The sequence below is a fragment of the Lycium barbarum genome, chromosome 6 (genome assembly GCF_019175385.1).
Source record: "Lycium barbarum isolate Lr01 chromosome 6, ASM1917538v2, whole genome shotgun sequence".
In the NCBI taxonomy this organism is placed as follows: domain Eukaryota; kingdom Viridiplantae; phylum Streptophyta; class Magnoliopsida; order Solanales; family Solanaceae; genus Lycium; species Lycium barbarum.
The window spans coordinates 107,591,075-107,614,452 of record NC_083342.1 but is presented as its reverse complement, the minus strand read 5'-3'; the positions used below and the strand labels follow the sequence as shown (position 1 = coordinate 107,614,452).

The 23,378-nt window shown below is 35.6% G+C and overlaps 2 protein-coding genes across 2 annotated transcripts; both read left to right on the top strand.

The window, feature by feature from the left end:
• Positions 1-17,817: 17,817 nt before the first annotated feature.
• Positions 17,818-18,672, top strand: LOC132644350 (uncharacterized). Its single transcript, XM_060360943.1, has 2 exons — positions 17,818-17,931; positions 18,151-18,672. The coding sequence occupies exons 1-2, from the start codon at positions 17,818-17,820 to the stop codon at positions 18,670-18,672; spliced, it is 636 nt and encodes a 211-aa protein (XP_060216926.1).
• A 687-nt stretch (positions 18,673-19,359) lies between these two features.
• LOC132644349 (uncharacterized) lies at positions 19,360-21,085 on the top strand. The gene is made up of 6 exons (XM_060360942.1): positions 19,360-19,390; positions 19,583-19,812; positions 19,917-20,144; positions 20,242-20,368; positions 20,694-20,872; positions 21,074-21,085. Exons 1-6 carry the CDS (start codon positions 19,360-19,362, stop codon positions 21,083-21,085), a joined length of 807 nt encoding a protein of 268 aa, XP_060216925.1.
• The last annotated feature ends 2,293 nt before the right edge of the window (positions 21,086-23,378 follow it).

Here is a 23,378-nt window from a genome sequence, read left to right as displayed (position 1 = left end):
AATTGAACACAACACCATGAGAGTATGGGGAGCGGGCACTTAAATGACAAACATTAGTACCTTTTGAGCTCCGTTAAGTCCTATTGCGCGCTAATTTTAGCGTTTAGTTTTATTTTCCCCACACTTTGTATAGTTTTAAAGTTTTTGAAATTCATGTTTTTTTCATACTTTAATCAGAGATTAGTCATGTCTCAAAATTCCAGAATATCAATATTTTATATAGAACCTGATATTTTTTTCTATGAACAATAATGTAGGCTCAATACATCAAGTATACCTAAACGTTTGGATTGTCGTTTTAGGGGTTGTAAAGTGTCCCGAAGTAAGTTTTGTTTGGAAACTTGTTATCGTTAAGTTTAAGTGTTTTAATTTATAAGGTTTTGATTTAACCGTTTTATTATTTAGTCAAGGCATTACTTTATTCCGAATATGTCGAGATTTTTTTCATAATTAATTTAGGACGTCGTACGAGTTATTAATGAACGATAACAAAGACTAACATAACTAATTACCATAAAGAAAATAATACCAAAAAATATAATATTAACATAAAATGTACTCACATGGTGTTTGGTGTCTGCGTTAGGACTTCAAATAATTCGAATTCGCCTGTATAACGCATTAATGCAGAAATCGCTCTCTCCTAAAAAAAAAATCAACTCAAATCCAAAATCTCTAATTAAGAATGGAGAAATCCATCCATCCTTCAACGACCTTAGTGGTACTTGTTGCGTTTACTTGAGAATGAGTATAGAGAAGTTAACAGAATTTAGGAAGCATTACTGCGTAAACACTAAATGGGATGTATATATTTAGTAAATCAAAGAGGTCCCTATAATATAAGAATTTTCTAAATTCCATGGTAGATTATTATCTATATAGTTTTAAATTATTATTTTAATTCTAATCGTTTTTCACCTTTTACCTCTCGCTTGTGGATGATGGATTATATTATTAAATTTTTGCCAAACATTTTGTGAAACTTTTATATTATATTATATGATGAAGGTTCGACTTCAGAAAATGTTTAAAAATTTAAATTTTTTTATATAAAATAAGTTAATGAAGGAATGGTGACAGAATTATTATGTGACGAATGTTATGCTAGTAAGGTAGTGCGCGGTACATTTTATGTTAATATTATATATTTTTTGGTATTATTTTTTTAATGATAATTAGTTATATTAGTCTTTATTATCGTTTATTAATAACTCGTGTGACGTCCTAAATTAATTACGAAAAAATCTTGACATATTCGAAATAAATTAATGTCTTGACTAATAAAACCCTTAAATCAAAATCTCATAAAATAAAACACTTAAACCTAACGATAACAAGTTTCCAAACAAAACTTACTTCAGGGCACTTTACAACCCCTAAAACGATGATCCAAACATTTAGGTATATTTGATGTATTGAGCCTACATTATTGTTTGCATAAAAAAATATCATGTTTTATATAAAATATTGATAATTCGGAGTTTTGGGACATGACTAATCTTTGATCAAAGTATAAAAAAACGTGAATTTCAAAACTTTAAAATTATATAAAGTGTGGGGAAAAAAAACCAACCCCTATTACGCACAAAATTAGTGTGCAATAGAACTTAACGGTGACTGTCATAGTTAAGTCCTATTTTTGCGCAAAAAGTACTAATGCTCCCTTTTTTTTTTTTTGGGTGGTTACTTTTGTTACAAAGATAAAGACCCAAATGTGGGTCATTTAAGTTGCCCACTCAGAGTATGGGTGCGGGCTTTGGCTTTTTCACGTTTTTGGCCATATCCTTTCTTTTCTCGTCTCTATTTTGTCCCCATGGGTTTTTTTTTTTTTAAGAAGGTGATTTAATTATTTTGCCAATAAATAAATAATCAGGATGCATATTCTTTTTAATATATATATATATATAATGCAAGTCATCAAATTCCATATTTCATGTGAGAGGGAAAAGTCCCAAGACCATCCCTTCAACGATGTAGAAAAAGAGTAATTCAAGTCTCCTATGTGATTTTGACTTCTCAACCAATTGATATACGAAGAAGCGTAGTCTACCTGCTAAAGACAGTAATGTACGTAATTGTTACACCTCGGAAAATTTTCCGTTGGTACGCAAGTGGATGAACTAGTAATGAATATGAGTGCATGATGTTTATGAGCAAGAAACGACGTTTGATGACCTTAGGAGAGATTTTGAAAGTATCCAATGTGAGACGAGGAAGTTGGCTAAGTTAAGATGAGATACAAGGTGAGCAATGCATGTGCATGGACTGGGGTGATTAAAATGAGAAGTCTAAGAAATATGGGAAGTTGCAGAATTGCAACTGCCCAGTGGTCGTAAATCGCAAAATACGGACCGTAAATTGCAATATGGTCCGTAAACTGCCATGCAAAGTTTCAACTTTCTGCCCAGTCAAGAAATGGTAAAATACGACCAGGTGGACGGACCGTAAAGTGATTTACGGCCCGTAAACCATGGTCGTAAACCACCATGAAGGCAGCCCAGCTTCTGGTTCTGGAAATTGTTAAATACGCCCATGGAGGACGAGCCGTATAGTGGAATACGGGCCGTAAACCTCCATGGACGACCACTGTTCATCTCAGCACAGATTTCACAAGTCATTAAATAAAGGGACCAACACTTGTTTTATTTCATTACAACATTACACCACTTCTCTCTAGAATCATCTCTCTACATTTATTTCATAAGTTTTCAAGGACCATAAGTCACCAATAACATTAAGACAAGTGAATCAAGGATAAGGGAATCATCAAGGATCATCCAAGTCAAGAAATGCTAATGGAGAAAAACTAGGGTTTTGCTCAAAGTGGGGTATTATCAACCAAAGCTTGTTCCTACATGGATTGTAGAAAATATGGTCAACTAGGTCATGAATGGTGAATAGTGACATTTTGTGGAATAGTTGGAATTGAATTATGAATGTTGTTGTGTTACGATATGAATGTATTATAAATGGTACTAAGATCATGAACTCGACACTTTAGACGAATGGACGAAGTTGGAGGTCATGACCATAAATATGGGAGAATTAGAAGCAAATTGAGAAATCTAGATAATGTGGATGATGTGAATGACTAATGGCCATTGTTATGATATTAATGAAGGTATAGACGCTAGCATTGGAAGGGAACGTGCAAGTGTAGAATAGTCCGACGAAAAGGTATGTAAGGCTAACCCTTCTTTCATAAGGCATGGTTCTTGGCCAAATTTCTAATTCCTCTATATGGGTATGTTGTATTCAAGTGATTGACACTCCGAGCTCATAAGCTCACGATCCTTAACATGTACTACGATTGTACTACGCCCTCATATGACGAGTAAGCCTGAGATATGGATGTAGCAATAATGACGATGATAGTGATGACGATAATAATAATAATAATGCCAAGGTGCCTACGGGCTAATATACTTATATGTGCCTATGAAGGGCTATAATAATACCCCGAGCTTATAACGCCGGGTAGGATATATGTATATGATTATGTATAAAGTATGTATACGATTACGTAACGCGCGCACACCTCTGCAGATGGTACGAATAACCCTGAAGCCTTGGTAGGGCCAGGTAGAAATAACATTGAGCCTTGGTTGGCTAAGTACGTATGAAACACCGAACCTTATGGTCGGGCACGCTATGTATGTATATAAGTGTATGGCTATGCATATAATATGAATATGAATGTGAAAAGACTATGTATACGAATGCGAATAAGGACATGTGTACGAATATGAGCACAAGTATGGTACGAGTACTATTATGGAATACGGATGATGACGTAGGTGTACAAATACGTATGAAAAATGGAAAGTCCTACGAAAGGCAGGTAAGCGTTATGACGATGATATTATTGCCTTCCCTCTCATATGCTATCTCATATGTTGATCATGATGCTTATTTATTGATGTTGCTCATGCTTTACATACTCAGTACATTCTTCGTACTGACGTCCTTTTGTTTGTGGACGCTGCGTCATGCCCGCAGGTCCACAGGGAGACAAACTTGATCCATAGCTGCTTATCCAGAGATTGCATAGCAGAGCTCCATTTCTTTCAGAACCGCAGCTTTTGGGTACTCATTCTTTTGTGTATATAATTATGGGCATAGCGGGGTCCTGTCTCGCTAATGTGATATGTCATACTCTTAGAGGCTCGTAGTCATGTGTATGTGGGTAGAGATGTTCGGCCATGTTGGCCCATGTTTTGTATATCTTTTGTTGGCATCGTCGGCCTTGTACTTATGATGTGGCATAGATGCCTATGATATGTTAAATGATGATGGTCGTCTAATGGGATCAATATGATTAACGATAAGAAAAACACGAATTGACTTATGGTTCACCTAGATGTTATGTTATGTACGATGAGGGGGTGCCCGGGTGGGGTAGCACCGGGTGCTCGTCGCGGCCCCCCTAGCCGGGTCGTGACAGTAATTTAGTGCTTTATATGGGAAAAATGAAAGCAAACTCGATATGGAGAGGTAATAATAGGTCTCAAATCATAATTAGAGTTACATTGGTACCAAACTGATATCGGTAACACAATCCTCCCAACAAGTTCCGTTGTAGTCTAGTTGGTTAGGATACTCGGCTCTCACCCCGTCACCCGAGAGCCCCGAGTTCAAGCCGACAATGGAAATATGTTTTTATTTTGCTGCATTCCCAAAGGTTAACCATTTCCCTTTCTTTTTTCCCTAATATTCTTACACCTTTAAATCTCCACCCAACCGCAAAAATTAAGGTTCAAATCAAAATTAATCATACCTCAATTCTCAAGTTAACTTTTTTGAAAAAACAGTTACGCAAAGCTGGTGTTTACACATGACATGTAATACGAACTAAAGATGTTATATGAAGAAATCAATCTTTTTTAGTAGTTAAGAGTTGCTACTAAAAGTCTCCAACCAAAAAATAATTTTCTTTTAGGGTGTCTTCGGTATGAAGGAAAACATTTTTCGGAAAATGTTTTCCAATTTCTCACGTTCGTTTAGTCAAAAATTTCGGAAAACATTTTCTTTAAGAAAACAAGTTCCTTAAAAATGAGGAAAATGACTTTCATAATAAAAGTAGGGAAAACAAGTCCACAATACATTCCACCAACCACCCAACCCACCCCCAACCACTCCCACCACCCCACCCCCTTCCCCCCAAAAAATAATAATTTTGTTTTGAAAACAAAAAAATCATTTTTTTTTTGTTTTTTGCACCACTCCCACCCCCGACCCCAAAAAAATATTAATTTTGTTTTGAAAAAAAGTTTTGATTTTTTTTTTTTGGCTTTTTGCACCACCCACCCCCAATTACCAAACCCCAACCACTTCCGTAACCATGCACCACCCCATCCGCCAACCACTCCCACAAACCATGCACCACTCCCCCCATGCCGCACCCTACCCCCACTCCAGCCCCCACCGCCCCACCCCACCCCCGTCCCCCAAATTTTTTTAAAAAAACTTTTGGGTTTCTACACCGCCACATCCCTCCCACCCCACCCCCCCGCCCAATATTTTTTTTAAAGTTTTCTTTTTTGATTCTCTACACCCACCCCTTATCCCTCCCTCCCGCCCCCCCCCCCCCCCCCCCCCCCCCTCCGAATTTTCTACTTCTTATTTTATTTTACCTTTATTAAAAAATTATAAAATTAAAAGTTTGTGTGGTTATTGGAGCGTGGGGGGGTGTAAAAATCCGAAAAAATTAACTTTTAAAACTTTTTTTGAGAATTTTTTTTGGGCAAAGGTGTCCACGCCGGGGGGGGGGGGGATATGGTGGCTTAGAAAATCCAGAAAAGAAAATTTAAAACTTCAAAAAAAAATCGGGAGTGGGGGAGTGGGTGTGGGGGGTTGGTGTGTTATAGGTCCACACGGGGAGGGGGAGGAGGGATATGGTGGTTTAGAAAATTCAGAAAAAAAATGGGGGTTGGTGGTTGTGGAGGTTGGTGTGGTATGGGTCCACGCACGGGAGGGGGGGGGGGGGGGAGGAGATGTGGTGGAATAGAAAATCCCAAAAAAAAAAAATCAAAAAAAAAATTGGGGGTGGGGGTTGGTGTGGTATGGGTGGTGGGGTTGGGGTGGAGTTGTGGGACTTGGGTTGCGCGGATTGCCCTTCTTTTGGGGTGGTCTTTAAATTTTGCCCCTCATATTTGTGGTCTTTAAATTATGCCCCTCACATTGCTGGTCTTTAATTTTTGCCCTTCGCATTGCAACACTGAGCGTTCACGCAGAAATCATGAGGTTCTGAGTTCGAACCCCCGCTCAAGCATAAATTAAAAAAGAAAACCGCAAGGCAAGGTTTGGGTCGCGTGTATGCCGAACCCGGCATAAACTTATGAAGGAATTACCAAAGTTATGCCGAACCCGGCATACTCATGCCTTATGAGCAGACTTGGCATAAGTATGTCGGGTCCGGCATAACTTTGGTAATTCCTTCATAAGTTTATGCCGGGTCCAGCATAACTTTTAGATCTCATGTCAATTTTTTACAGATTTTTAGTGACATCAAAATGCTCTGTTAAAATTCAAGTGGTTTTTGTGTCTATGTGGCCTAAAGACTTTCTTTGCTACATTTCCTGTATTGGATATATTATAACTGCTCTTGTTAATATATTATGGGGTAGTGTTAGAAAAGAGTAGTTGTCGTGATTTTGTTCCATTATATCTAAGCCTAGTTTTTCATGAGTATTAACACTATGATAATTGTTGACAGCATTTGCATGATGATGAGTGGAAGAGGCCACGCATAAAGTTTTTACCATGAAGCCTTTTAGTTCTGTAATAATATTGGAAGGAGGACAATGAAATTCTTCCTAGGTACCCTCATCCGGTGAGGGCATACTTTTAATGGGCAAACTTTTATGCCGGATTAGGCATAAACTTGTGAAGGAATTACCAAAGTTATGTCGGATCCACCATACTTATGCCAAGTCTGCCCATAAGGCATAAGTATGCCGGGACCGGCATAAGTTTGGTAATTCCTTAACAAGTTTATGCCGTTGGGGGCATACTTTTAATGGGCAAACTTTTATGCCGGATCCGGTATAAACTTGTGAAGGAATTATCAAAGTTATGCCAGACCCGGCATACTTATGCCAAGTCTGCCCATAAGGCATAAGTATGCCGGGTCCAGCATAACTTTGGTAATTCCTTCACAAGTGTATGCCGGTGGGGGCATAGCTAATTTAAACTCTACCTTGCGATTTTTTTTTAAATTTTGACTGTGTGGGGATTCGAACCTGGAACCCATGCGATTTAGCCGAAGGGCAAAACTTAAAGATTTCAAATATGAGGGGCAAAATTTAAAGACCACCCCAAAAGAAGGGCAATTCTGCGAATTGCCCGGTATTTTCCTGAAAATATTTTCTACCAACCAAATGAATATGAGAAAATAAGTAAGAAATTCACTTATATTCCGCTACTTATTTTCAAGAACACATTTTCTAGGAAAACATTTTCCTCCGTACCGAACACACCCTTAGTCCACGCAAATTACGGGCAATGAGGGTATGTAAGGTGGTTACTTTTCTTCTTTAGGATAAGTCCTTTTGTCAACTCTTTGGGAAAAAGTTCTCCAAAGAAATTTTTGTTGAACTTTTTCCTTTTTAAGGTGGGAAATTTCTCCTCGAAAATGTGTTTGTTTTACTGTCAATTCTAAAGTTTGTTAATGTTCAAAAAAAAAAAAAAAAAAACCCCAATGCGTTTTTTGTCAGAAGAAAAGGAAAAAGGAAAAGTTGAGAACTTTTTCGAAAAGAAGGCTGGTATTAGTATCAATTACTGGATTAGAAAAAGGAATTACAAATGAGATGATAAACGGATTCGAAGAAATTATTACTTAGGATTAAAGCAATTTCATTTGTCATTTAGTAATCCAATTAGTTATAGACTTATAGCAATGTAATTGAGGCCAATTTTCTTTCCACAATCACATCCTTACTAGGTGTGTTATTGTAATAAAATTTATTAACGAAAACAACAATAATGTAAAGGAGAAGCGGGATAAATGGATAAGAAGATATATTTAAAACAAAAAATATTTGTTATGTTAAGAATAACTAATTACCTTCTTGAACCATAAAACTATTTTAATTACGCCCCCCCCCCCCCCCCCCCCCCCCCCAAATTTTTTGAGTTCTCCCACATCGACGTGATAAGTGGTCCTTAGTATTCTTACATGGCTCGGGCAATATTCCTCCCTTTGAGCTAGTTTTTGGAGTTAAGTTATGCCCAAAATTCACGTGGATGTTTGTGTTTTCAACGTAGATCGGTATACACCAGATAACCGTTGTCAAGTTTAGAGGGATATTTAGGCATTATCCTAGCCTTTAGAATCATGTTGCTTAGAATCTCTATTTTATTTTAGCCTTTTTTTAGTTTAGAAAATTGTTACCTTGGTACTAGGAATATTTTGATTTTATTCCACGAGTCCAACCACCAAGAATTGTGGTAGCCAATTATGTTCTAACATCCGCAATAATGGCTCGAGGGAATTATCATGCATAATTCATGATGGGCATTTTAAAACTTCCCTTGTACTACCGCTGTTCAATTATGGAGACATGCTTCCAAGTCTTCCTTTCTGGTCATAAATCATACTAATGGAATCTGCAAAGTCTTCCCGTGTATAACTGCCCAGAGAGCCAAATTACTAACTACCATCATACATTTTGGGTGTGTTTGGTAGGAAGGAAAATATTTGTTACGAAAAAAAATTTGGTCATAATAAAGTGATCTCCTTACATGTTTTATAGTGTTTGATAAGTTAATAGAATTTTTTTCAAGAGCATTTATATATAATTTAGACCAGCATTATGAGGGTGGAATTGGGATGAATGGCAGTGGAGGGAATAGGGATGGGGTGGGGTTGGTGGAGGGGATAGGGATGGGAGACAATCAACGTGGATGTTACTTATGGAATTTGTTTTTTCTACTTTCACTAGAGAACTTATTTTTAAACTTTATCATTAAGAATTTAAGATATTGTTTTCCTAGAAAAAAATATTTTGACCAAAGAAATATAAAAAATTAAAATATTATTTTCTCGAAAATGGTTTTGGACATACCAAATACACCCTCATGACTATTATATAAGAGATGAAAGCTAGGTAAAAAATTCTCAGCATAAAGTGTTTATACTCAATAAATGCTTGACACGTATTTGATAATAAGCTATTAATCATGATTAATTAATCAACAATTCAACAGTTATCTTATTTTGGATAGGGAGTGCTTTTTTGCCGGCCTTGTTCGTACACACAGGGATAGGAAAAGGTTTAAAGATAGAGAGACATTGGGTAGTTTTTCTTTAGCAATTAACACCCAAAAAATTATAAGATCCATGAGAAAGAAACCTAGAACAATCCTATTTTCTAATTGTTTTCTAATTAAACCAAATGAAATGAAATACTCTCTCTGTTTCAATTTATGTGAACCTATTTTCTTTTTAATCCATGCTAAAATGAATGACCTCTTTCCTAATTTGGAAATAAATTTACTTTATGAATGATTTACAGCCACACAAATATTAAAGACTTATTGTGAACCACAAGTTTCAAAAGTCTTCCCTCTTTCTTAACTGTCATGTCCAATCAAATGGGTTCACATAAATTGAAACGGAGGGAGTAAAATGATTTCCTTCCACCCTGTGCCATGCATCATGTAACAAGTCACGCCCACAAAATCAATGAGGAAAAAGGGAAATATTGCTTCTTGTCTTCTTTCTCTTTCTGAAGTAATTAATTGGCAAAACAAGTTTTGGGCATAGACAAAAAGGAGAAGAGAATTCTTATACGATTCAAAAATTAGGACTTGTCATTTTCTTTGCTTTATTCAATCTAATGACTAATGAATAGTTATTTCCCACCTTTCATGACTCATCAAATTCAAATCCCACCGACTTTGAGGTTCAGTTTCTTGCTTTATTTGGTTGCCGCCGTTGACGTTTCAATTTTTAGTTTTCCCACCTCTACCGCCACTTTACGTGCTAGCCTTAAAATCCCCCACCCACCTAGGTGGTCACATAATGAAAAGGTGTTATTCTTATCTCATACTTCCTCCGTTTTAAGAGATAATGGTTAAAAACGCAATTTCAACTATAATTTTTTTGTTAGTTTCATACTCTAATTATCATTTGTTTTGTTTGCTTACCTAAACTATCACTATTTATATATTAAAACACACATAGTTGATAGTTCATATAGGAAAAGGGAATAATTGATATATAGTTGGCCTAATCAGTTTCGACGTATATTTTAATACTTAAATGGTAGAACAACTCACAGTTAGGATGTGAAATTCGCGAAAAAAAAAATCATAGTCCAGGCGTGTTTTGAACCACTAACTCTTTAATGTTTATGAAGTGTTTGGTTAAACACAAAGTTAAAAAATAAAAGAAAGATTTTTAAAATTTATGATTTAAACCAAGTCACGACAATTTGTCTGGTTGAACGTTATTTTAAAAAGATTAAATTGAGAAATTTAAATTAAAATATTATTAATTGGAATAGGATGAGTAGCATGAAGCTTCAAGTACCGCCTCTTTTCTTAAATCACATTGTTTAAATTTAAATGTTCCAAATTCTCACTTGTATGATATCTTAAACTCTTTTGGCACGCAAAATATAAACATAAGGAAATGTATTTACTATTTAGAGTGAAAGAATGGGTGTGTTAAGGAGCGAATTAGGTCTGAGTACCTTTTTTTTTTCGAATTAGGTACTTATCAAATCATTGTACATCATTCGTGCATACTTAACTAATGAGATTGACACCTAACTGTTGAAGTGTAACAAGAACTTAACTGCACAAACACGCAAACATATTTTTTCAAAAAAACACGTGAAATTTCATGAATTTTTATAAATCATTTTGTCAAGCTGTATTTTGAATATATTATTAATGATTATATAAGTAGAAGTATAAATTGTACCACTTGACTTGAAGTGATAAATACAACTTGCACTTGCAAGTTATATCTTAGTTGTGGACAAGTTACAAGTTGCAAGTTGTAGAGCAACTTGTACAAGTTGTATATGTTGTAGGTTGAAAGGCAAAACTCTTCTATAAATAGGGAGTTTTGCCTTCTCATTTGTAACACCAAGAAAAGTGATAATACAATATCTCCCTCCACTCTACAAAATTATTTTAGTTTGCTTCTCTTATTTATTTGCAATTATATAATTTCATAACACGTTATCAGCTCAAGCCTCTACCACTGAGTTGGATTCCAGTAATCCAAAATTGACAAGTTGTTTGGGGTATGCCATTGATCGACACTCTCTCTCCACGAAAGCCTTTGCCGAGAGAAGGTTTGAACTTTGGATTTATAATTTATTTGCTCACCTTAAAGGTAAGTATTTTTCTATCGCCTAAATTATTATTGTATACCTCAAATCAAGTCTAGTAGGGGTTATTGCTTATATTACTACAAGTCAATGAATTCAATATTTTCCATAATCCTGTAGAGTTAACAAGCAATATGTGGCCACCAATAGTGGGAATATTTTCTAATTATGTTTCGTTATGGCTAAATTATATTTACTCCTATAAACACCAGAAGTGGTAATATTTGCATACGCTTATTGTGATTACAACTGATTAGAGAAAACTTCTCTATATTATATGTATGTCTCGATCAATATCTTAAAAGAGGTCCTAAGCTATCATAATTTGATATGCTTAAAGCGCGATAAGATATGTTTCATTCCTGAAGAATGAGAACTTTTGATAAATATTACAAACACAGATCTATTCCCTGAAGTGAATGTGAAAGTATGTAGTAAAGCTTATGAATACGGATGTTATGAATACAGTCGTGTATTTGGTTGTGAAAATATCACGACTCATCTCCAGAAGAGGTAGAATAATTGAGAAGTAATATTCTGAATATTATACGATTTACTCTCAAAGTAGTAAACTCATAAATCTGCTCTCGAAATAGCAAACTATAAACTCTACTCCCGAAGTAGTACAACTTTGAGCTCCACTCACGAAGTAGTAAGGCTCTGAATTATACTCCCAATGTAGTAGAACTCTTAAATCTACCCCTGAAGCAGTAGAAGTCTTAAATCTACTCCTAAAGCAGTAGAACTTTAAAATTTACTCCTGAAGTAATAAATACTGAGAAATCTACTCCCGAAGTAATAAAACTCCGAAATCTACTCCCGAAGTAATAGAACTCTGAAATTTACTCTCGAAGTAATAAATATTTAAACTTTACTCCTGAAGTAGTAAGACCTTGAAATTTACTCTGGAAGTAGTAGGACTTTAAACTTTACTCCCGCAGTAGTAACTTTAAACTTCTGAAGTAGAAAAGATTAGTAAAATGTCCAAGGCATTATTCTGAAGCAATGTCTTCTTGTGCTTAAGCAAAATAATGAGTTATTGATAAACGCCGTATTGCAAGCACAATTGAAATAATCAGGTTTCATTTCCCCAAGTGAATAAGAAATACCACGAGCTGTCTCCTGGAGAGATAAAATAGCAAAGGACATACATGTTATTTTCGTTGTGTGAAATTAAGGCATTGCAGCACGTACCTGTCGTACATAGAACATCTCGAATAGTTTTATTAAAGTATCAGTCTAAGGCAAAAGGGAACAGAGTAGAATAATTTCTATTATAATCACATTGATACATTATGGTTAGTTGTTACTGATTTCCTTGAAGGAAATAAACACTAAGGTATCTCTCCCTGAAGAATGTGATCACTATGTGGTTATCGCTTTTGATACAAAATATTCAGATGTTAATGGTTAATCTCTTTGAAGGAGATATTTGAAATACCGAAGTTTAGAACTTAACGTTTTCTTTCGTAATTTACAGTTTAAAATAGTCTATAAATTTCATTTCATTACTGTTTTCTTTCATGACATCAGTAGTGTCTAACCAAATTTTCTTTCATAATACTAGCAGTATCTAAACAAATTTTGGTAGTAGAAACTAATTATCAAGGGCTCTAGAAGAGTTGGTTGTTTGTCTACAAGTATCATGACACCTGCAGTATACAAATAATAACTGATTATGGTAGATAAATTGAAGTCTCTCAAAGAGCTTATATATGATATCATCATTTATCCTAGATAGTAAGTGTTATGATCGGAAAATAAACTGTGGTAAACCTAAAGTTTACTGTCAATAAAAATGCGGATCATATTGAGACTACAAATGATTGGAAGATTAAATATCTCCAAGTTATCGGGTAAGAAATACGTATGTGAAATGTTACCCAAGCATGATGAGATCATATGCCACAATAAACCAGAAGTTTATTGATATAAAATCTCATGCAACAGTAAACTAGAAGTTTACTCAAATATATAGCACACACCATGGTAAACTTGAAATTTACTGGTATAGATAATTTTATCAGTTGACAAGACCATTTTAGTCGTCCCGATTTAAATCTGATGTGCTAATCGAGTATTCGAAATATATTGAAGAGTTAGAAGATTCTTCAAGAATTTTTTTGTGTTGCTTGTTTTCATGATAAGTTGATTACACCAGCTAATATTGGGATTGAATCCCCTAAATTCTGGAAATATAAAAGGCGAATGTGGGCCTCTTCACCTGCGATGTGATGTCTTGAATAGATGTATCTATGAGACGGTCATATATATGTTTATTGTCAACTGGCAGTTTGATATTTAGGAAGTTGCTTGCTCAAAATAATTGAGTTTGAATAACAATTTCCAGAATATGTAATCAAGACAATTCATCTTGATATTTCTAGTTTATATCTAAGCTGGTTTGGCGTTGGATGCCTCCATAATATAGCTAAACCATTTCTTATGAGAACAGAGCTTCAGATGTTGGTTTGAGATATGATATATTGCATACAACGACACTTGTATGCTCCAGACCAATAAATTATGATAAATTCTCGCCTCATAATTGATTCAGGGTCAGGAACTAGATATTTCCGTCATACAGCCTTTGATGTGCGGTATATGATTAATGGAAATACCATGATGCACATAGATGGATTTCCCAAAGAAAATGGGCATATATGTTAGTTTTTCTAACATAAGGGGGAGAGAATATGCAGCTAAGCAATATGTTGTGAACTATCATCAGTATGATCTTCAGATACTTCAAGTCAAATGCTGAAAGCATTTGCTGACCCAACTATTTCACATTTCATCTGCAAAATGCTCCTAATGTCCCTGAAGGACAGAGTCCACAGCATGCATGGAGCATGATAGACCAGTCAGTTCAGAATGTAATAATCCTTGAAAAAAGGAATGAGCAAATGATCACAATAAGGAGGCAATGTGCTCCTGAAGAGCCTACGACATAATGCTTCATGAAACCTTATGTGAGGTTCAGGTACCTGAAAATAATGAAGTGATGAGATCTCAGTAAGTTATGTCGAATTGCGAACCAATACAAAATGATATCTCGTCGACGACATCTTTGATACAATATAACGCGCAATATTGTATAAGATTGTGAGGATCTGAGTTCTATGTCTCTTAAAGCATGCTGACGTAGAAATAATTACCAAGTGATATGATGCATCTTAGTAAGCGTAAAGTTTATTAGACCTGCAGTCCAGACATGAGAAGATGTCACGCCATTTAACTACTAAATGGATGTTGTCACAGTCTATATGTCTTACTTGATAAAATTTAAAATTTCTAAATGATTCAAAATGCCTGAAGCACAGAGAAGTTATTGGGGAACTTGTTCATAATCCTTATACAGATTAAATCATGTAAGGTGAATGTGATTTAATGAGACCTTAGTGAATATTCATTGACGAAGGGTACAAAGATGACCCTGTTTACTATTGTCTCTTTATGATATGAATCATAATCTTTCATATTATTGTGCAAGTTGATGACTTGAATATTATTGAAACTCTTGAAAAGTTTCCGAACGCATTAGATTATCTTCTATAAGAGGTTGAAATGAGAAAATTGAATTGGTCCTGAAGTACCATATATTTGAGCAATTGATGCATTTATATATCTTGCTATAACTACGAACATGATATATTTTACTTCGACATGGAAATATTGAAATAGATTAATTGCATATTGTCAATGAAAGCCCTGACATGAATGTGTTTATCCTAACAAATGTTATCAAGAGTTTTGGATACAAAGGGCATTCATCTGATCAACATAAGAGTTCGATCCAAATATGTTATCTATTTGCATGAAGGATTACTGTCGTACCATGTTGTTTTACATGATAGTCAAATCATAGAAGGATAGCAAGAATTTATGAAGCAAGTCAAGAATGTACTTGGCGTGATTCCAACAATATTATAGGATGATGATGCAAATCTATTTAAGTAATGAAGATGCAAATGATCAACCAGTTCGTTAAATGATCATTTTACAGATCTGATCGCAAAGGCTCTGCCAACCTCAAGATATGATAAGTTGGTATACAAGATCGGAGTGTATCATCTTCAAGAGCTATATAATGCTTTAATCGGGGGGAGTAAAATACGCACTGTAGTCTTTTTCCCTTAGCCAAGATTTTGTCCCATTTGGGTTTTTCTGGTAAGGTTTTTAATGAGGCAGCTAGCAATGCGTATTTCTAAATACGTGTACTCTTTTTCCTTCACTAGGATTTTTTCCACCGGGTTTTTCCTAGTAAGGTTTTAACGAGGCACAAATCTATTAATGAATATCCAAGGGGGAGTGTTATAAATAATTTTGTCAAGTTGTATTTTGGATACATTATTAATGATTATATAAGTAGAAGTGTAAATTGTATCACTTGACTTGAAGTAATAAATACAACTTGCACTTGCAAGTTGTATCTTAGTTGTGCCAAGTTGTGTACAAGTTGCAAGTTGTAGAGCAACTTGTATAAGTTGTATATGTTGTAGGTTGAAAGGCAAAACTCTTATATAAAATAGGAGCTTTGCCTTCTCATCTGTAACACCAAGAAAAGTGATAATACAATATCTCCCTCCACTCTACAAAGTTATTTTAGTTTGCTTCTCTTATTTAGTTGCAATTATATAATTTCATAACATGAATTACTATATTATGGAGAGACTTGGAGATTTGATAAACCCACACGTAATATTATTTCATGAATAACATTTGGCAGAAGTGTTATCGCCCCTAATATAGTACACGAGTGTTCTAATAAACTCCCTCCCTCCAAAGAATGTGATGTAGCGGATAAGACTGCTCCTCCCTTAACTAGAGGTTTCGAGTTCGAGCTCTGGGTATGAAAAAAATTTTGGTAGGGAGCGGTTCCCCTACTACAATAAAGTACAATAAATGGCAACAACTCTTTGGCAACAAAAATAATATTATTGGCAAAATTCAATATTTGTCAACAACTTAGTTTTATTGTTGGCATATATGATGAAACTTTTAAAAATTTATTGCCATGTATTGACTATTGTTGCAAAAGTTACTTTTGGCAACAACAAAAAAGTCGTTGCACATCGTTGCAATAACAGCCGATCGGAATAAGTTTATGCAACAACAAAAAATGTTGTTGCCAAAAATACTTTTTGCAACAATAGTCAATACTATGACAACAAAAAAAAATGTTAGCAAATGTCTTATTTCTTGTAGTGCCCCCAAATGGGGCCCTATGCGGCTCAAATTCAGATATATTCTGGCTCTAGTGCGGGTACCGGGTGGGAAACAAAAAAAAAATACTCCCTCCATCCCAAAATAAGTGTCACCTTAATAAAACTCACTTCTCATTAAGAAATACAAATACAATGTGAAGTTTACTAAACTATCCTTATTTATTAGATATTTTTGTAGAATTGACTATTGAACAATATTAAAAATGAATGTTTTTTAATGCTAAGCATATAGTTGGAAACACTTATCAAATTTTTACCTTGAATTTCTAAAATAATACTTATTTTGAAATAGATCAAGTATGGATCAGCGACACATCAATAAATTGTAGAAGGAATTGAATGAGAATCTGGATACCTAATTATTCCGTATAAAAGCTACAGCCGAAAGTCTCAGTAACAAAGGACAACTCATATAAACTAATCTGGAAAAAAATTGCTACAGTTTCAGGTGGGAAAAAAAAAGAGTCCAAGAATTAAATTATTTCTCTAATTTTATCCGTCTATACTGCTGTTGCATCCTTATTTTTTCTTAATTAGAAAGGCTGCTTTATTACTTGACCAGAAAAAATCCATTACATTCGATTGGCATCCCCACTTACACAGAGAAAAAGAAAGAATGTGGACAAGTCAGGTCACTAGGATTAGCAAATCCTGCGGTGGACGTATTTGACTACTTATAATATAGTAAATAAATAGACGTAATCTGAATACACCTATGCCGATTCTGCTCCTTTTTTTGTTTTATTTCTTCCTTCTATGGCCCTTCAACTTTTGTAATACTATGGTCAAGTTCAAATAACTTCTATAACAAATAATTAAATGTCTGTGCAAGCGTGTCTACATTTCTCGATTTGTCAACCTTTCAGCGGAAAAAAGAAAGAATTATTAAGCTTTGTCTTTTTTCCTTCTCAAGCAGAGTACTAAAGCAAATATTCATATATTCTTAAGAACTATTTGTAAAAAAACATTTATAAATAATACTCCACTAAATAAACACACACATGTCTATGCAAAAGTATCAAGTGTGATTTTGAGATTACAAAAGTATCAAGTGTGATTTTGAGATTATCTTCTCCACTAAACCCGGAACAAACTTTCTCTTCCGTCTCCGCCCGATGATCGTTCACGTAAAAAGTAGTGTCACTCTCTGAACCCCATAGAACAATCTCCTTCCACGACTACCATTCCCATGAAATCATAGGGTCCCTGCTACAAGGATGCTCTTGATTCTCAAAACCATAATGATGTTACACGCTACTCTTGAGGATAGAAGTTATCCTTATGATTCAGATTATGCTATGATTGAAGTTGGCTCCGATGATGAGGCAAATTATTCTAAGTCAATGTATGGTGACGAAGTGAGTCCAGAAGTAGTTTCCACGATAAAAAATACTTTTTCACCATGAAAGTGGATGAGGATTTCGAAAATAAAATTGTGAAACCTTGGCAACAATCTGTAGTGGTGAAAATGCTGGGCAAGTATATTGGCTTTCTAACACAAAAGGGATGGAAAATTATGGAAGCCTAAAAAGGGATGGAAAGTGATTGGTCTTGAACGAAATTATTAACTAGTACAGTTTGATTCCAAAGATGAATACATGCATGTTTTGCTGGATGGATCGTTGATTGTTCTAAGTCATTATTTGGTCGTTCAACCATGGAAAACAGATTTTTCTTTGACAGACGATCGAATTAATTCTATTGTAGCTTGGGTTCGCTTTCCAGGGCTACTCACCCACTTAAACCACAAGAAGGTTTTAAGAGCGCTTGGAAATAAAATTGATCATCTTGTTAAAATTGACTACAATATTGCTCAATGTGATAGGGCCCGTTTTGCTAGGATTGAGGTGGAGGTGGATCTGACTAAACCCCTAATCTCTTATTTTGAGTTTAAAGGAAAAACTCAAAAAGTTGCATACGAGGGATTACCAGATATTTGTTTTCATTGTGGTAAATTTGGGCATACCATTAATCTTTGTGGGGATAACCCTGCTAACGTGAATAAACCTCCAAACAAATCAGACAAAGCCGCTAATTCTGGTAGAGGTGGCGGAGAAATGTGCCCTACAGAGGGGATAATATTTATGGTCCCTGGATGATAGTGCAACGTCGTCCATGGAAATCTAATGTCATAAATAGTGAAAAGCAAGCAACAAGTAACGAAGGAGCTAAATATGATTCTAACACCTCGTGATTTGCAGCCCTGGATGGTTTGGAGGTAGAAGATCAAACTGTTAAGAATCCGTTGTTTGAAAATGAAGTGTTTGTCAGTGATACAAATAATTTTAATGTGCAATCTCTGTCATTTCAATTTGCGCAAAAGTCACCAAAGGCAACAAAAAGGGTCACTCCAAATCTTCTCCTAGGGTGGTTGATCATCTAAATGAAAATAGTCTGATTGATGTTGAAGTGAATGAGACGATTCTTAACACGGATTCGATTTCTAAGGACAATATGGTGGACCATAATCAGTCTTTTAAGGACAACTCCAGCGCTTTGCCTAGGTCTTCCACAGCGCCAAATTAGGTTTCTTCGATCCTAGACTCTTCAGTGCATAAAGCAGTGACAACTCCACGCTCCACATTACCTCAGTCAAAGAATAACTCCATTGTTGTTTGTAAAAAGGTATTAATAAATTCACTAAATTGATCACCTCCAAATTTAGTGGTAGCAAACCTCCTGATCTGCGGTCAAAAAAGGTTGGTCAGTCCCACTAAATTCAGCCGCCTAACTTTATTAATGTAGAGAATGTCTCAATAACAGATGTTATGCAGTCTCATATTGATATGGTCATTGATGGTATTTCTGCTCCTGGAGGTTCATCCTCTATAAGCAAAGTCCCTACTTGACTTTTTGATGCACATATGTGCTAGTTCTTTCTTTTCTATATTTTGTTTATTGATTTTAAGTTGTTTATTTGGAATTGTCAAGCATTAGGCTCAGCCACCAAGATTAATTATATTTGGGCTATTATTAGTGAATACTCTATATCTTTTTTGGTTCTCTTAGAATCCAGAAATAGTGGCGCTCAAGCGGATAAAGACATTAAAATAATTTGTTTTTCCCGCTCTTTTCGGGTTCAGGCACAAGGATTTTCTGGAGGAATTTGGGTTCTTTGGCGGGACTGCTTGGATATTGAGGTTTTATCTTTCACTTTTCAGTATGTGAATTTGAAGATTTCTGTTTTAGGCTTGTCAGATTTTATCTTTACTGCTATTTATGCAAGTCCAATAGCATGTGTTCGTAGAATATTTTGGGATGAGCTTTCTCGTATTTCTAGTTGTCTCACTTTGTTGTGGTGCTTAGCTAGAGATTTTAATGCATTTTATTCTCTCATGAGAAGATTGGTGGAGCAATTAGAGGGAGTCATCCTTTCTCTTACTTCCAGAATTTTATTAATTCTTCAAGCTCAATTGACATGGATTTTCAAGGTCCCATTTGGACTGGGCACATGGGTCTAATCAAGGAAAGGTTAGATCGGCATCTTTGCAGTTTAAATTGGCGTTTGATGTTTGATTATGCTTTGGTTGTTCACTTGCCAAGAGTCTTATCTGATCATCTACCCCTCCTGGTGCAGTTAAATGGTGTTCAGTCGCGATCCGGCCCTGCTCCATTTTGTTTTCTAGCTTCGTGGTTTCTTCATAAAGACTTTCATAATTTTACGACAGCGACTTGGGATTCTTTTGCGGATATCAATGAGGTTCTCTTCTTTTGCTCATAAAGTTTCTGATTGGAACAAAAATGTATTTGGAAATATTTTTGAAGGGAAGAAGCGCATCTTAGACCATCGTCAAGGTATTAAGAGATACTTTGCGTCCAGGGGACTCAAGGTACCTCTATAATCTTGAAATTAATTTGCATCTTGAATATGAAACTATTCTGAATCAGAAGGAAATCTTTTGGAAACAATAATCTCATGCTGATTGGTTGGTCTCTAGGGATCGAAACACGTCGTATTTTCATGCTCGTTTTAAGGTACGACGCAGAAAGACTGTTGTTGACTTTTGAAGATTGATGACTCTGAGTCGTGCTTTAATAAAATTATTTTGGAGAAGCATGTCGTGAATTTTTTAGTGCACTTTATACATCAAATGGTTATTGCCCCTCCTTATCCTATCAGGGGCTGTTTTCACCCCTAAATCTGATGAATGCATGATTTCTCATAATAAAGAGGTTTTATTTGATGAAGTTCATAATGCTCTTTTTGAGATGAAACCATTCAAAGTGGCGGATGTTGATGGCTTTCGTGCAGTTTTTTTCCAATCCATTCCAGTTGGGAGATTATTAAAAGCTCTATATGTAAGTTTGTGCAGGAGACTCTAGATGGCAAGAAATTTGAAGATAAAATGTGTAAGGCTATCATTACTCTTACCCTAAGAAAGATAGTCTATCTGTTATTTTTAATTTCAGACCTATTAGTCTGCTTCTTGTGATCTTTAAAGTTTTGATGAAAGTCCTTGCCAATTGATTGAAAGTTTGTCTCCCTACTTTGATTGGTAGGATGCAAACTAGCTTTGTTCCGAAACGCCAAATTATGGATAATATTATCATTGCTCAAGAAGTTGTTCATTACATGCAAAGGAAACGAGGCAATAAGGTGTGAATAATGATTAAGGTTGATATAAAAAAAGCTTATGATCATCTTCGTTGGGATTTTATTTTTGATACTCTCGTGGAGGTTGGGTTAAATACTGCCATGATTAATGTGATTGTTAAAAGTTGCGTGGCAAGCAATTCAAATTTAATTTGGAATGGAAAACTCACAGATTCTTTCGTTCTTTCAAGAGGAGTTTGGCAGGGTGACCCATTGTCACCTTATCTTTTTGTGCTTTGCATGAAAAATTTAACCCATGGCATTAATAAAGCGGTCACAATTGGTGTTTGGCATCCAATTCATATGGGTAGACACAGGCCCCCTTCATCTCATTTATTCTTCGCGGACGATCTTGTCTTATTTGCGGAGGCTTCTTTGGATCAGTTACATGTAATTTTGGGTGTGTTGGAGGATTTTTGTAGTTGTTCTAATCAGAAAATTAATGTGGAAAAGACGACTTTTGTGTTTCCAAAAATTGCACTCTTGAGCTTATTTCTAGCCTTCATCAGCTTTTTGGCTTTAAACATTCAAACAATTTGGGTCACTATTTAGGTGTACCCATTCTTCATGCCCTGGATCGCTGTAGGTACTTTAATTACTCGATGGATAAAGTTAAAAGTCGTTTAAGTGCTCGGAAGTGTCACTCCCCCACTTTGGCAGGGCGTATCACACTTGTTAATTCGGTTCTTATGTCAGTACCTTCTTATGCCATGTAATCTTGTGTCACCTATAACTACCTGCTCTAAAATTGAAAAGTTGTGTAGAAAATTTGTTTGGGGAAGTAACGCGGATTCTCGAAAAGTGCATCTTGTAAACTGGGACCAACTTCACTTGAAAAAAGGAGAAAAAGGGTCTTGGCATCAAAAGTCTTAGCAAATTTAATGATGTTTTTATTGTCAAGCTTTGTTAGAGATTTATCTCGGAACCTCAAGCCTTATGAGTCTCGATGTTAGAAGGAAAATATGGGATCAAAAGTAAGCCTTTGCCTTTGAATTTTCCTTCTTCTTGGGGTACAACCTTATGGAATTGTATGTGCAAGCCTTGGCCTTTTGTTCATCATAATCTTAGTTGGTCAATTGCTAATGGTAAGAATTGTTTCTTTTGGTATGATATTTGGTTGATGGATAAACCTTTAATTGAGGTTGTTGATAATTTTATTCCTGATCATATGTTGCATTGGAGGTTCGTGAATGTTATTGGGCAAAATGGAAACTGGAATTTGCTGCTCCTTTCTCTTTATGTTTCACAACAAATTGTGGAATTACTTGGAAATTTTCCTCCTCCTAATGAACAACTCGGAGATGATGAATTTTTCTAGAGAAATAGTACCGGTGATTCCTTAACAGTTGCTTCTATGTATGATGTTCTTAGCAATTCAGAGCATCTTCTTTCTGATAGAGTCTCGAAATTATTTAGGGGTTGGTCCGGGCCTAAAAAAAATTCGAGTGTTCCTTTGGTTGTGTGGAAAAGGTAAAATCCTTATAAATTTGGAAAGATATCACAGACATCTTACTTCATGAGGTACTTGCACGGCTTGTGGAGCAAAGGAGGAGTCTGTGTTGCATATTTTGCGGCATTGTATTCATGCTCGGGCTATCTAGGTTCGCATTCTTGATCCAGATGACATGTCTCGGTTCTTGCTCTTGATATCCATGATTAGCTTACTGACAATTTAATGTCTAAATTCAACGGAGTTACAGATGATGATTGGAGAATCTTTTTCGGATACACCTATTGGAAAATTTGAATGTGGCATAATAATGCTCTTTTTCAAATAAGTATCTTTCGGTGGACAAAAATATAACAACCCTTATTAGCATAACTAGAGCTTATGCTACTTCTTGGCTTTTGTTGAAAAATATTGGGGAAGCGTCTAACAACAAACTTATAGTTTTATTCGGCTGGTCACCTCCTAGCATCGGGTGGGTAGCTTTGAACACAGATGGCTCTTCGAAGGAGTATTTTGATGGGAACTGCAGGAGGTGTATGTCATGATTCTGATAGCAGGTGGCTTGGAGGTTTTTCAGTCAAAATTGAAGTTTGTACATCATTTAGAGCAGAGCTATGGGGAGTCCTCACTGGACTTCAGGAAGCCTGGGATAGGTGTTGGCCCCGAATTGCCTTGCAAATTGATAATGCTAGTGTAGTTCATGTGTTGCGGGTTGGAAGAACTGCGCCTCATCGGAATAGTGATATTCTCAACCGCATTTG

Bases quoted from the DNA above. Each gene is read 5' to 3' on its own strand.
- LOC132644350 (XM_060360943.1), top strand. From the start codon at position 17,818: ATGTTACACGCTACTCTTGAGGATAGAAGTTATCCTTATGATTCAGAT. The intron at 17,932-18,150 runs GTGAGTCCAGAA...TAACTAGTACAG, and splicing joins AGTCAATGTATGGTGACGAA to TTTGATTCCAAAGATGAATA.
- LOC132644349 (XM_060360942.1), top strand. From the start codon at position 19,360: ATGGTCATTGATGGTATTTCTGCTCCTGGAG. The intron at 20,145-20,241 runs GTGCAGTTAAAT...ATTTTACGACAG, and splicing joins CTGATCATCTACCCCTCCTG to CGACTTGGGATTCTTTTGCG. The intron at 20,369-20,693 runs GTATTAAGAGAT...TTATCCTATCAG, and splicing joins CATCTTAGACCATCGTCAAG to GGGCTGTTTTCACCCCTAAA.